At 37.5% G+C, this 14,098-nt stretch overlaps 1 protein-coding gene across 1 annotated transcript; it reads right to left on the bottom strand.

The window, feature by feature from the left end:
* Positions 1–8,085: 8,085 nt before the first annotated feature.
* Positions 8,086–13,346, bottom strand: LOC110772722 (ABC transporter C family member 3-like). The gene is made up of 10 exons (XM_088251702.1): positions 11,627–13,346; positions 11,397–11,483; positions 10,660–11,301; positions 10,334–10,498; positions 9,631–9,925; positions 9,318–9,532; positions 8,931–9,236; positions 8,779–8,842; positions 8,439–8,678; positions 8,086–8,363 (listed from the first exon to the last, which is right to left on the bottom strand). Exons 1-10 carry the CDS (start codon positions 13,259–13,261, stop codon positions 8,254–8,256), a joined length of 3,759 nt encoding a protein of 1,252 aa, XP_088107828.1. The 5' UTR covers positions 13,262–13,346; the 3' UTR covers positions 8,086–8,253.
* Positions 13,347–14,098: the final 752 nt, after the last annotated feature.

Raw genomic sequence — 14,098 nt, 5'->3', positions numbered from 1 at the left:
AATAAATATAAAGGTTAAACAGTTTTATATGCAGTGCATCATACAAACAAAATCATGTTAAGGAGACTAACCCTGGATTGTAAGGCATTAGGAAAATTTGTTCACCATCTGTCTTTTGAAGTCGATTGGCTATGACACGTGATCTTTCAGTTAATTAACCAACGTTGGCACTAACTTGAGCAGGGTCGATAAGGCCAACCATGTTCACCATATTTGCAGCTTTCAAATTATCAAATAGGCACCTAAATATATGAAATGAAACCATGACTGTTTTTTTTTTTCAACAGAAAGGAAAGTGTGAAATGAACATTTGGTATAAGGACAAACCTCATATATACTGCAACCACAGTAGCCCCAATTTCTTCCATGCCAGCAAACTGTGTAATATCTTCATGCAAGATGAAGGTAGTACGATCTTCACCAAACACCTCCTTCTCAATTGTAAAGGTCATAATCTTCTCCTGAGGCTTTAGTGTAGTTTCCACATAACGACAAAGGGATTATAAAGAAGATGGCAACTCCAGCTTTGAATAATCTGGTACTTCAGTATTCTGTTTTAAGAAATAAAGCAACTTAAAGTGACGTGGTAAATCAATAAACACAACGATTTAAATAAAACAATGTCGTCTGAAAATAATTTACACGACGGGAAAAAAATACTATCGTAATGAAGAATTTATTACGTCGTATAAAAAAAAACCAACGTCTAATTCAAATGCAAAATTCATAGATAATGAATTTACCTTTTCAATTTGCTTTTCTCCAACACTAGATTTCTATTTTAATAATAAAATTGAAAAACAAATGAAAAAAGCAAAGTTATGAGAATTTACCTGTTCATCTATCTTTTCTTCTATCTTTTCTACAATCTTTTCTACATCCCCGAATTTCCGTTTTAAGAAATAAAGAATTATATATATGACATTGTACAAAAAGTAAAAAAATTAAATAAACCGTCATGCTAAAGCATAACAGAAGACGGTATGTAAGAATTACAGACGTCTAAATATCATTAAACGACTGTAAATAATAAACCGTCGTCTAAATCACATAAAATTTTTCAGAAATTCAGATTCCAGAGTGTACCAGCCTTTTTCAGCAGAAACACAGATAATAGAAATTGCAGAGAAAAAAAGTGAGAGAGAGAGAGAGAGAGAGAGAGAGCGAGAGAGAGAGAGAGAGAGAGTGGGATTGTGTCAGTGAAGATAGCTTGTAAAACAAGTAAACTAATACTACAATAACTCAATCCTTTCCACCGTCGTGGTATGAAACACAAACAACGGTTTATTAATAAATGCGTCGTGGTATAACTTTTAAAACGGCGGTAAATGTAAACCGTCGTTGTTTTTTAATTTGAACGACTGTGATTCACAATAACGACGTCTAATGGCTTTTTGAAAAACAGAGAATTCAAAGTTCAGAGACGTTACCATTTCTTCCTACTTTTCCCCATTCTTGGCAGTATCCTCCTCAAACTGTAGGGCTCTGATATCAAGAGCCCCAGAGCAGCTTGCTTTGTCCAACATTGGATTTTTGGGACTTTGCCCTTGACCTTGGATTTGACAGGGGTTAGTATTCAGTTTCAGCAAGCTTGGATCAAAATTAGGGATGAGTTTGGAAAACTGACTCAGCAAATTTTCCCTCTCAGCTTCTACCAATTGCTTGGTTCTAGCCTCCATCTTTAAAGTCTCTTCTCTTGATCTAGCCTCCATTTTCAAAGTCTCTTCTTGAAGGACAAGTCTTACACTTTCCTTCAATTGATCGGCAAACCTTACCTTCTGTTGTCTAGGTAAATGGAAGTATTGCTTAGGGGAAATCCCAGCCCCTACCCCTCTAACTCTTCCTGGATGCTCGGGACCCAAAGCCAATGTCAACACATCATTACTTCCTGATACAGTAAGAGTGCCTTCAGAGACTTGTTTTTGCAATTCATCCTTAACACAAAGACATAATAAAAAGTCAGCATAAGAAAACACACGACGGTTATTTATGAAAAACGACGTATTATAACATTTCACACGACTCAATAACATAACAATCGACGTGGTTAATTTATTAAAACGACGTCAATAATAAACCACCGACGCCTTATGATATAATTACAAAAAACAGAGTAGTGATTCGAGATTCAGACCTTTAACGACGTTTTTTTAAAACATTTCGACGTAGTAATATTTTCACACGACGCAAAAATATAACAGAAGACGTAATAATACTTATCACGGCAATACTGTTTAATAAAAATTTAAAACAGAGTGAGTAGGCTTACAATTAATTTTGCTTTCTCTGCAACCTTTGGATCCGGGATGTTACCATGTTTGTCTTCTCTAGCTTTCTTCCATAGGGTAGATCGATAAATATCTACCCCAGGCATGGTTTCCTCCAACTGATCCTCCAAACCAGCATATCCTTTTCGAGACAATCGATGATTGTACTCAAGTTTCTTCAAAATGCACAGACACAAATTTTTCAGATAACCTTGAAGCTACAAAGGCATCCCAGTCAGCTTTCTCTATGAATTTGTATATTTCAGGGGGTTGGCTTAATTTCTCCTTCTCCTTGATGAATGGAAGGATATGATGCCTCGTTAGTATAGACTTGAAATCCTTCCATTTCTTGGCAGCAGAAGATAACACCAGTTTCTTGCCCCCTTGACCAACCACAAAAGCCATGTCAACGGCTTCCCAAATCTTCTCTTTTATATCCTTGGATATTTCAGCCCATTTCTTGTCCACAAGTGGGACTCTGGAGCGTGCCAACACACCAATGTAGGACTGCATCTCAATATATGCAGGGCCACATGATTTCCCCCTTTTATTGTACTCAACAACGTGCTTGATTTTCTGAAATTTTCTCTTCATAACACGGGGCATTGTGCTTATACCCCGACTTGACTTTGGCTCCTTAAAAAATGTTGTCGTGCTGCCTGGTTCTATCTCAGCATATGAAACAAACTTCATCTTCTTCGAGGACTTGGCTTGAGGATTTACAACTTTAAGCTCCTTACATTCATTTTTTTTCAAGCAAGAGTCCTTACTTTGGGATTGAGAAACTATGGTTACAGAAAAATCAAACCTGCAAGTGAAAATATTTCAGTGAAATTAAGAAAAAACACGACAGTTATTTATAAAAACCGACGTATTATAATATTTCAAACGACGTAAGAACAAAAAAATCGACGTAATAATAAATTTTCACGATGGTAATTAACCACCGACATGATTAAATATTACAACGACGTTAATAATAAACAACCGACGTCTTATGATATAATTACAAAAAACAGAGGGTTGATTCCAGATTCACACCTTCAGGGGAAATTTTTTTGGATTTTCATTTACTAAAACGACGTTTTTAAAAACATTCGACATGGTATTGCAATTAAAACGACGTAAATAATAATATACCGTCGTCTATACAACAAAAAAACAAATTTGGAAAAACGTAAAATATTTTCAACAGAAAAATAATTAAAAAGATTTTCAGAACAAAAACCATTTTTTAGAGAAATCAAACATGTGATGAATATATCCTAAAAAATCAAATACAAAAAAGACGATCATTTTAAAAACCAACGAAAAACACTTTCACACGACGCTAGGATGATTGACTAACCATCGTGGTCTATAAATCTAACCACGTAAATAAGAAGCCACCGTCATCTTATTTAATTGAAGTAAAAGAAACATAGTGTTCAAACTTGGAAACTTTCCTTCTTTGTTTGCAAATTTTATCAAACTTCGAAAGAAAAAATGTAAAAAGATTTAAAAAACGAAAATGATATGCGCATGCAAAAGAGGAACAAAAATAGTGAGAAATGCTTACCCTTTGCGTGCAATGAAAGTTTTCTCCTGGAGTTTGGTGTTTCAGTTCAGAGACGAAGACGAAGAGGAGATGAAGACGAAAAGTTTTCTCTTGGAGATACAGAAACAGCGCTTTGAGAATGAAAAATGAGAGAAGCTTGAAAGTTTTTCTCGGTTTGGAAACAGTGCAAGTGTAGGTCAGGTAGGCGAAAAGTTTAAAATATTAACAGACCGTTTCATAAAACGACGCGATTAATAGAATGCGCCCTAGTAAGCGACATTATACGGCGCTATAGGTTTATACCGCCCTATTACATTAGTTTCCACGACACCTAGTTTTAAGAAAACGCCGTTTTTATTTCCAATTACACAACGCCTTTTTCTTCAAAAAGATGTATCCCGTCATTTTCAAATTTACCCAACGACCTTATACTCTATAATAACGACGTGACAAATAAATAGCACGTCGTTTTAATTACGCATACCGATGTGTAACTTTTTTAATTACACAATAAATTAGTTTTCCAAAAAATGACAACGTCGTTTTTTTATATACCGTCGTTATTAATTAATTTATACGACCTTATTTTAGTTTTAAATGACGTTTATGTTTTCATATAAACGTCGATAATTTAATATAACCGACGTGGTATAAAAGATTAGTTTATAAATAAGGATTTTTCTGTCTTTCTTTCGTCTTCATTTTTCAATTAGGGTTTCAACTTCTTCTTGCCCTTGACTCTGTCTCACCTGTCTGGAGGCACATCACCTCTCTGACTCACCTCGCTTTCATTTTTCAGTTTGGATGTTGATGTGTGTGCGTGTTTGTGTATCTGAAAGACACAAACACGCACACATCATCTAAAAAATTGTCTTTCTGCTGAAGCTGTCATTTTTCTAAAATGTTTTGGATGTGGATGTGTGTGTGCCTTTGTGTATCTCAAAGACACAAAGACACACACATCATCCATTTCTAAAATATTGCCTTTGTGTGTTGGTTCGATTATGATGAGGAACAGAGTTCATTATGGTAAGACTTCACTTTTATTTGATGGTGACAACGGTTTCCTATATAAACCGTCGTGGGTTATCACAAATCTTGCCATACTGTTTATCTACCACCGTAGGAAAAAAAATCCAATAAATAAATCTTAAAAAGCAATTAAAATTAAGATGACGATTTATAGATAATGATAGACATATAATGGTAAAAAATTTGTACGTCGTTAATTTAACAAACCGTCGTGGTTAGTACAATTATGCGGACAGTAGAGTTATGGATACCGTCATAGTATACTGTAATTAAAAAGTCGATAAATTTATATTTACAGTCGTGGTAACTTAATTTAAATCGGCGAATTTTTTTGTATTTAACCGTCGTAGATTTCTTTGAATTTATGCGTTGCTGACTAAGAAAATTGGGTCGTTTTTATTAATGAGTTAACACGGCGTCTTATTTTTAAATCGTCGTCTTTACTTTCTACGGCGTTGATTTCATAGCTGGAGTCATTGTTTTTAGATTCAGATTTTAACTCGGAACAAAACCTTTGTAATAAGACGGCGCTTTTTTAATTTGGTGCTTCGTGGTTTAAAAATATCTATGCATATACCGGTTTTTTAGGTGTTTAAGTTATGTTTCTACAACGGGTTTCTATTACCGTCGTCTTTTAAAAAACGACGACGGTTTTTTGATCTACCGTCGTTGTTTCCTGGTCGTCTTTTGCCCTTTTTGTAGTAGTATATATGGAGGCTGTTACTGTTTTTAAAAAAATGGAGGAAGAGCCCACTTTTATGGGAAAATGGGTATGCCTTGGAATAAGATTAGAGCGCTTGTTGAGTGTATGAAGAGTGCTGGGATTGCCACGGATTCTAATACTTATAATACACTTATAACTTGTTATCGCTGCTGGTCTTTGCATGTGGAGTGATCGGTGCATAAATTACATATCATTTTGTACCCTTTTAACTTATGATTTGGTTATGTTTTTGAGTTAAACTTGTGCTTTTAATCATTTTTGTGTTTATCTTTCAGTTCATTAAGCTTTAGGTAATAATGATGGCTTTAGAGAGCATAATTCATGCAAATTCAAGCATGTTAAGGCCTAATTTGGATGAATGGATGAAGAGCTTAAAAGACAAACTCATTTTGGCTACAGCCCCCTGCCAGTCCAGTTCTGTAGGTCATATTGCAAGCTTTGTTTCAGCAACCTACACAGCTCGGATGAGGCAGCATTCTTCATGAAAGTTGTTCCAATGGGTGTGTACTATAACATATCCAAAATTCAGCCCCGTTGGATAAATATGGAGTCTGTTACCTAGCAAACACAGAGCCATGCTCAGGATGGATCTTATCAGCGCGGAAAATGAGTTAGCAATTTGTTTTGGCCTTAACTTCCTCCTCCGACCTTGGATTGGCCCAAATAACATATGGCTGGAAAGAAGACATTCTGAACTTCAATTTCAAGTGCTTAAAGTCCTAATTTGATTAAGAGAAGCCCAAGTTGTAAGCCCTTGAAGTTGCTGGTCATGCTGACCTCAGCATGTGCTGGTTGGATGCTTGGTCATGGTGAGCTAGGTATGAGCTATCATTTCTGGTTGGAAGCTTGGTCATGGTGACATGAAGATGAGCTAGGGCTGCTGGTGGGATCTATTGGTGAAGTGCATCAACCAATTCAAGATTTTCTAATACAATTGCATCACCCAATTTAGATTTTCTAATACAAGTGCATCAACCATTTCAGATTTTATAAAACAAGTGTTGTATGCATTAGCCATATTGAATTCAGATTTTTACTTCCCCTAGGCCTATAAATAGGGAAGTTCTCTAAGCTTGTAAACACACCCCAAGGGGGGGGGCTCTCAAGCACTTCTCTAGAGCTCCCTTCCCTTCTCTCCCTCAAATTCTCTTAGTTTCCCTTTGTAGTTCTCAATTGTTGTAATAAGATCATTCTATTAAATTTTCTTTGTACTAAATATCAAACACTTTTCCTTTCTCTTCTTCTAAATTCTTCAAATACTCTCTTCTCCAAACACTTCCCAAACACTTCTCCCATTTCCTTCATCAAATTCTCTAAAGCTTTCAAACACATTTTCTTCCAAAATCCTCAAAGTTCTCAAACATCTCTCTACTTCCCTTCTCTTCCAAAAGTCTCCATATCTCAAACACTTCACAAACACATTTCTCTTCCTTCCCTAAGTTCTCAAATTCTCCAAGTTCACAAACATCCTCCAAGTTCTCAACCACTCTCTTCCAAATTCTCAAAGTTCCTAAACACTCTCTTCCAAAATCCACAAAGCTCTCAAAACACCTCTCTACTTTCTTCTCCAAATCCTCCAAGTTCTCAAACACTCTCTTCCAAATTCCCCATGTCTTAAACACATTCCCTTCCAAAATCCTCAAAGCTCTCAAACACATGTTCTTCCAAAATTCTCTAAAGTTCCCAAACACTTTCTTCTCCCTCCTCAAAGTTCTCAAACACTTCCTTTCTTCCTCAAAGTTCTCTTAGTTTCCTTAATGTTTTCTTAGTTGTAATTTATTTTTCTTTGTTATGTAAATTCTTTTCTTAAGTTTTCAAGTTGAATTAGTTTCCAAGTTGCAATTATGGTTTTTGTTCTTATTCATTATGCTTATAAGTTAATATGCTAGTTTGAATGATTGATCACCATTTAGGCTTGCATGTTAGCTATCTTGGTTTGAATTAAGAGTATACACCATGCTTTAATTCGAATTGAACTATGAATAGGAAGAGTATGTATGGACATTCGACAACAGGGATTAGATACATACTTGGTTGTTTAAAATGTTCTTCTATGCTTAATGGGTTCCTAATGCTTAATTTTAGGTTAGACAACAAATGATCAAATTAGGGAATTAGGAACACAAGGTTATGACCACACACCATGGCTTAATCATACTTTAGCTAGAATCAATCCATTAATCTAAATTGAACTTGGAAACTTATTTGCTTGAGTTACTTATTTCTTTCTTCCTTGTTTTATGTTCTTTGTTTTTGTTTCTATTTTGTGTAGGGAAACTAAATTGGATCATTCAATCACCAATCCCTGTGGAATCGACCTCGCACTTACATATGCTATACTACCAACGGTTCGTGCACTTGCGAGTATCACAAGTTGAGGATGCAGCTTAATCCATTTTGGTGGAGCTAAATCTACGCAACATGGAGGCAGCTGAGGTTTTTCAGGATATGAAATTAGCAGGGTTTGTACCCGATAAGGTTACGTATAATGCGTTGTTGGATGCGTATGGAAAGTCTAGGCGGACTAAGGAAGCAATGGAGCCTGAATATATCCTAAAATACACTGCAACCTTTAACTTGGATCACCCGGTTCTATCACTTTGCACCTCACCGCCTATGTTTCGTCATTATCAAAACAGCTAACCAGTTGAGTAGTTCATAAAGAAGATTTGGAATTTCAATTGTCAGTCAAACTACTCAAAACTGGAATTCGACCTCATAGTGTACTCTGCCACAAGCTGAGCAAAAGATGACGACTTGTTTTCTAGCAATGTTGCAGGAGAATCATATTCCTCAATAAGCCCTACAACCAGAACAAAGATACATTAAAAAATGAATAAGAATTTGATGTTGAATGCATTCATTTGGCAATACTAACCATGACTCAGAAGCAGAACCATGTCACTATCAAGAACAGAAGTTATACGATGTGCAATAGTGATGACTGTACAGTCAGTAAAGTGTTGGCGAAGGGTCTGCTGGATGAGATTATCTGTAGCTGTATCGACCGACGCGGTAGCTTCATCAAGCACCAAGACCTTACTTTTCTTGAGCAGCACACGGCCAAGGCAGACCAACTGCCTCTGACCCATACTCCAGTTCTCTCCATTCTCACTAACTGCAGCAACCATATGAACTTAAACAAAAGAATTTTCAAGACGTAAAATGGAATCTAGTGCATCATATAGCCTGTATCTTAGAGTAGCCATAGAACAAACCTGTAGAATCCAGCTTTCCTTCCTTTCTCCTAACTTCATCTCCAAGTTGACACTTATCCAGGGCCTGAAAAAATCAAAAGATGTTTTAACTAGTCACACGAAGAACATTTAGTAGGAAGAAGCTTCCTTTCATCAGTGTAAAACCAACCAACCTCCCAAATTTGCTCATCTGTGTACTCTTCAAGTGGGTCCAGATTGCTTCTTACAGTCCGTTCAAACATGGTTGGGTCCTGAGGGATAATGCTCAGCCGAGACCTTAGATCATGCAGTCCAATTGAAGATATATCAATACCATCTATCAAAATCTGGCCAGAAGCAGGATCCACAATTCGGAAAAGGGTCTGTATGAGAGTCGATTTGCCACTGCCAGTTCTACCCACAACCCCACTTTTCATTCCTCCAGGAAAGGTACATGTGATACCTCGCAACACAAGCGGCATGTGTGGGGCATACCGGACCTATATAAACATGAAATTCGAGTCACACATGAATGACCGACCCCATATGTTATGAAAGAAATAAACCAGAACAGCAAGTACCTGAAGATCATGTATGTCAACTTTTCCAAGTAATGGCCAAGAACGATCTGGCTGATTCGATTCTATTACAAGAGGAGGCTCACTGGGAATGATAGTGTACTGTAGTAATCTCTCCACTGATATTATTCTGTTCTCCACATTGCAAAGATTCCATATAACCGACGCTTGTATCTTGTTTAGATTAAGTCCATATGTGACAGCTAAGCCCGCAACACCTTCAGAGTAAAATACCAAAAACAATAAGAAAACAGAGAATTCATACAATTTGCTTTCAAAAGAATAATTAGTAACACACTAAATGAATACCACTTGCCTGGATCAATCACCCCCGCTGGAATAGAGATCAAGAAAACCAAACAGAACCCAAAGGTGATAGATGACAACATATTCAAGCGAAAACATAGCCATTCCATTGCAGCCGCAGTATGAAACCTAGGCCGACCATAACCATCCATCAGTTTCATGTTTGTATCTCTAAATCTTGATTCTTGATCGAAGCTCCTAATAGTTGTCGACCCTGAAATTGTTTCGGCAAAATGTTGTATCACTGGAGCTTTGCATACTCCAACCAACCGTGCTAGTTCTCGTGCTGAAGATATGTAGTATTGCTGCATGAATATAAAATTTTTGAGCATCTTTCTTCACATTTAACATAGTTCATATAGATTGCTGGCTGTAACAGGAGTTAGGTTTTTTTTTATATGGATTCATATTGTCAATCATTTTCCATGTTGTGTCAATTTAGAAGTTTCTAAGAACTGTAGCAGAAAAAGGTTGAAAAAAATGTTAATATATCAACTTAGTGAACTTTTGTGTAAATAAGGAAGTCAAGTTCCTCAGCTCCACATCAAATAGAAGGTAGGACATGTGTAGGCACGAATAACGAGCATCAACAGTGCATGATCAACAAAGAATTAACACTAAAGGAACATTAACATTTCCATATTAGATTTCATGTGGAAATTCATGTATTGATAAACGTATAATATAGGAGCAGTCGGACAAAGAAGCGTTACCTGTAACCAGATATAGATTGCAATCACAGGGATAAAAATGATGAAAACCTGCCATGCAACTTGCGACATCACAGCAATAATTCCCAGAAGCTGGATCATTGAGTTGGCAAGGGCCCCAATTTGACCCGGCATGTTCAAGTCCACTACATTTTGGTCTGTAGAAGCCTGCAAGAAATCAATTAGCTACATTGATGAGATTACTGCATTCAGTACAGCAACAAAGGGAGTGGTAGCTGTTTAAAGCAAAGAAGGAAAGTACATAAAAATCACGTAATTCTCTTCGAATATCCCAATATGGCACTATATTAGAAATATATTTTGCTTACTCTGTTTAGGATTCGTCCACTTGGAGTGGCATCAAAGAAAGACATGGGAGCACGGAAAACGCATAAATGCATTTTACTAAAGAGTAGAGTGGCTGTCTTGTACCCAGCTGTTGCAAGCAATGTGGACCTGAAGAGGATACAAAAAGAACTTCCAACAGCCAAAGCAACATAAACAGTTAGAAGTGTAGAGGTTTCAACAGCAGGTTTCACATCCTCTGAAACAGGAGTTGCCCAAGCCATCCAGTAATTGCTTCCAATTTGAAGGACCTGAAAGAGAACCTGTCCAAGCAAGATAAACGGAACAAGAGCACCTCCGTATGCTGTGGTGATATACTTCCAGTAGACTGACAACCCAACTCTACCTTTCTCTCTCTCTTCTTCTTGAACAAGCTGCCCTTTTGGTAAATCATCTGCTTTAGAATTTTGAACATCAGTGTCTTCTACTTTTTGGACAACCCCACTAGTACTCGCAAATTCTCCATCTTCTTTACTAATGCTTATTTTTTCAACTGGCTCCACCTCTGCAGAATTAAGCACGGACAAAGCTTCCGCGTGTGCTCCCACAAGTTCCATAAAATCAGTTCCTGAATTAAGAATGTCATTGAACTTTCCTGCTTGAGTAATCCTTCCATCTTTCATGACCTAATCACAAACAATAAGTTTAAGCAGACAGATACTAACTAGATAATAACACATCTTATAAAATATAATTCTAAGAAAAGCTCGGGATTTTTTACCAAGATGAGGTCAGCAGCAGGTAAGAACTCCACTTGATGAGTAACATAGATTACTGTTTTTGAACCCAAGAGACCCAGCAAGCATTCCTGTAGTGCAATTATCAAGCAAACAAATTAATAATGAAGTATCAATTTTACGGATGCATATGCCAATAATTCTATGATGTAAATAATTTTGGATACTCAATTTAAACTAGATGTAATCACACTACAAGAGGGAAATGAAATACCTTAAAAAGGTGTGATCCTGTATGAGCATCAACAGCGCTAAAAGGATCATCAAACAGATAAATATCAGCGTCTTGATACAGAGCACGTGCAATTTGTATTCTTTGCTTCTGCCCACCACTTAAATTGATTCCCCTCTCCCCTATAATTGTCTGATCACCAAACGATAGAATTTCCAGGTCCTTCTTTAATGAACATGCTTCAAGCACCCTCTCATATCTTTCTCTGTCCATCTCTTGACCAAACAATATGTTTTCCTCTATCTTGCCACTCTGTATCCATGGTGACTGAGAAACATAGGCCTTTGTCCCACACATTTTAAGAGTCCCCGATATCTTCGGAACTTCTCCCAGAATACAAGAAAGTAAGCTAGACTTGCCTGAGCCAACAGTACCACAAACAGCAACCCTCATACCTTGGCTCACTTTGAAATTTAGATTCTTCAATGTTGGACTAGGGGATGATAAATCCCAAGAGAAATTCCCATCGACTATCTCAATTGCTGTATCAGAACTACCTCTTGGAAGGTTCTCTATAACGTCAGGCGGCAAGTCATCAAGACTAAGGAATGATGCAATTCTATCAAGGGATACCTTAGTTTGTGCTATCATTGAAATTGTGTCTGGAAGACCGTAGATAGGCTCTTGAAGAATCCTGAATGTTGCAAGTGCAGATAAGATCTTTCCCGACTCAAGTGGGATCCCCAAAAGCATGCAAGCAACGAAAGTGACCACTGAAACAAATGTTGGGGCACCCCAGAAAACAAATGAGGTCATGGCAGACGTGTAAACAAACTTTCGTAACCATCCTGCCTCAGTCTTCCTGAGCTCATTAATTTTAGACAAAAACTTCATCTCCCACGCTTGAAGCTTGAGAATCCTCATGTTCCTCAAGACCTCAGATGTTGCCTTCATCCTTTTATCTTTTGACTCCATTAACTTTTCCTGAAACTTCTCCTGCAAGGACCCCAAAGGAACATTTGCCAACATAACAACTATTGTTGCAACTAAAGTTGCAATGGCTGCAAGACCAAGATTTATGTACAAAATCACTAGGGCCAAGCCAACTTGTAGAATGAGAATCCATGGATCATGCATGTACCAAGAGAAGTCACCAACCCGCTCAGCATCAACAGTCATAAAATTGATTATCTCACCGCTAGTGTGGCCCTGCTTGGACTGGCATGACAGGGTCAAACCCTTATTATAGATCACTGTAACAAGTACCGCTCGGATTCTTACTCCTGCCTGTTGTGCCTTAAAGAACCAGTGCCTTTGACAGAGGCACTCCACCAGCTTCGCAACCATAAATGCAGAAACCAAAGCATAGCCTTCATTTTTGAACTGTCTCCGCCCGTAGAGGTATTGAACAAATGTGTCGATTAGATATGGACCGACATAAGATGCCAATGTGTAAAATATAGCATATAATCCTGTCCAGGCAACATCTTTCCAGACTGAGAATATCAATGCCTTCACCAGATGAAATGTGGTAACTCTGCCATCCGCACCACACTCCGCCTCAAGTTTATTTCTAAAATTTGGAAAGGACCCAACTACACTATCACCCTTGTATAGTTCAGGAACATCCTCAAGGTCTAATGTCTTCTTATTGCCAAGGGCAATTAGAGGACCCATCCAAGAAAAAGTAAGGATACTGAAAATTCCAGCATTTGAATAAGGGGTAACAGGTGTTACCCCCTTTGGAATTATTTGACTCGGCATTACCATTACCATTCAAAAGGGGTTCCTCAAGAACGGTATTTCTTCCCTCTTTCTTACCAAAAAACCCCACATATATAAAGAACAAACCCGAGATGACGCAGACAACATCAAAAACTAAAGATTGAACGGGCAAGGAAACGTGTTCCTTGTAAAGAAGAATATCTATCACAAGGGAATAGCAAGAGATAGAAAAGTAGGAACCCCACCAAACTCTCAATAAATTTGGGAACTTTGATTCAGAAGAATTAGAGAACTGGGTATGCAAGTAGACACAAAGAGCACCCCAAGCAAGTGTTCTAATGGCTAAATCAAAAAGGGTCACTAGCTTTTCCTCAGACCAATCATTTCTATGCCAATAGAAGTAGTTCAATAAACAAAAAACAAGACTGAGCCCAGAAACACCAAGACAACAGAGTAAAGTTAGCTTATAATACCAACTTTGAATGCTCCCAAACCTCTGTTTTGGACCCTCTCCATCACCCACCTTGAATTTCTTCCACACCCAAGAGACGAGCAACACAAATAACAAAACTAGGTGTAATGAGCCAGAAAACCCACGTATGAATACCGGTTTGAGAAGAAAATCGGTACCTGGATACGTAATGGATGATGAGTAGTGTGAGAAGAAGGCTGAGAGAGTACCGTGCTTTGAAGAATCAAAAAGCTCCATAATTTGTGGAGCTTTTTGTTGGGTGCTCTCTGAAATTCTGGTAAATGGGGTTTTTGTTGGAATGGTCTGAGTTTTGTGTT

This window comes from Prunus avium, chromosome 4 (genome assembly GCF_965620075.1).
Source record: "Prunus avium chromosome 4, drPruAviu1.hap1.1, whole genome shotgun sequence".
NCBI lineage: Eukaryota > Viridiplantae > Streptophyta > Magnoliopsida > Rosales > Rosaceae > Prunus > Prunus avium.
Note: the sequence above shows the minus strand (reverse complement) of the source record. Positions and strands in the feature narration are given on the sequence as shown.

Bases quoted from the DNA above. Each gene is read 5' to 3' on its own strand.
- LOC110772722 (XM_088251702.1), bottom strand. From the start codon at position 13,261: ATGGGTCCTCTAATTGCCCTTGGCAATAAGAAGACATTAGACCTTGAG. The intron at 11,302-11,396 runs GTAAAAAATCCC...GTTTGTGATTAG, and splicing joins CTGCTGCTGACCTCATCTTG to GTCATGAAAGATGGAAGGAT. The intron at 8,679-8,778 runs GTTTGTTCTATG...TGGTTGCTGCAG, and splicing joins AGGAAAGCTGGATTCTACAG to TTAGTGAGAATGGAGAGAAC.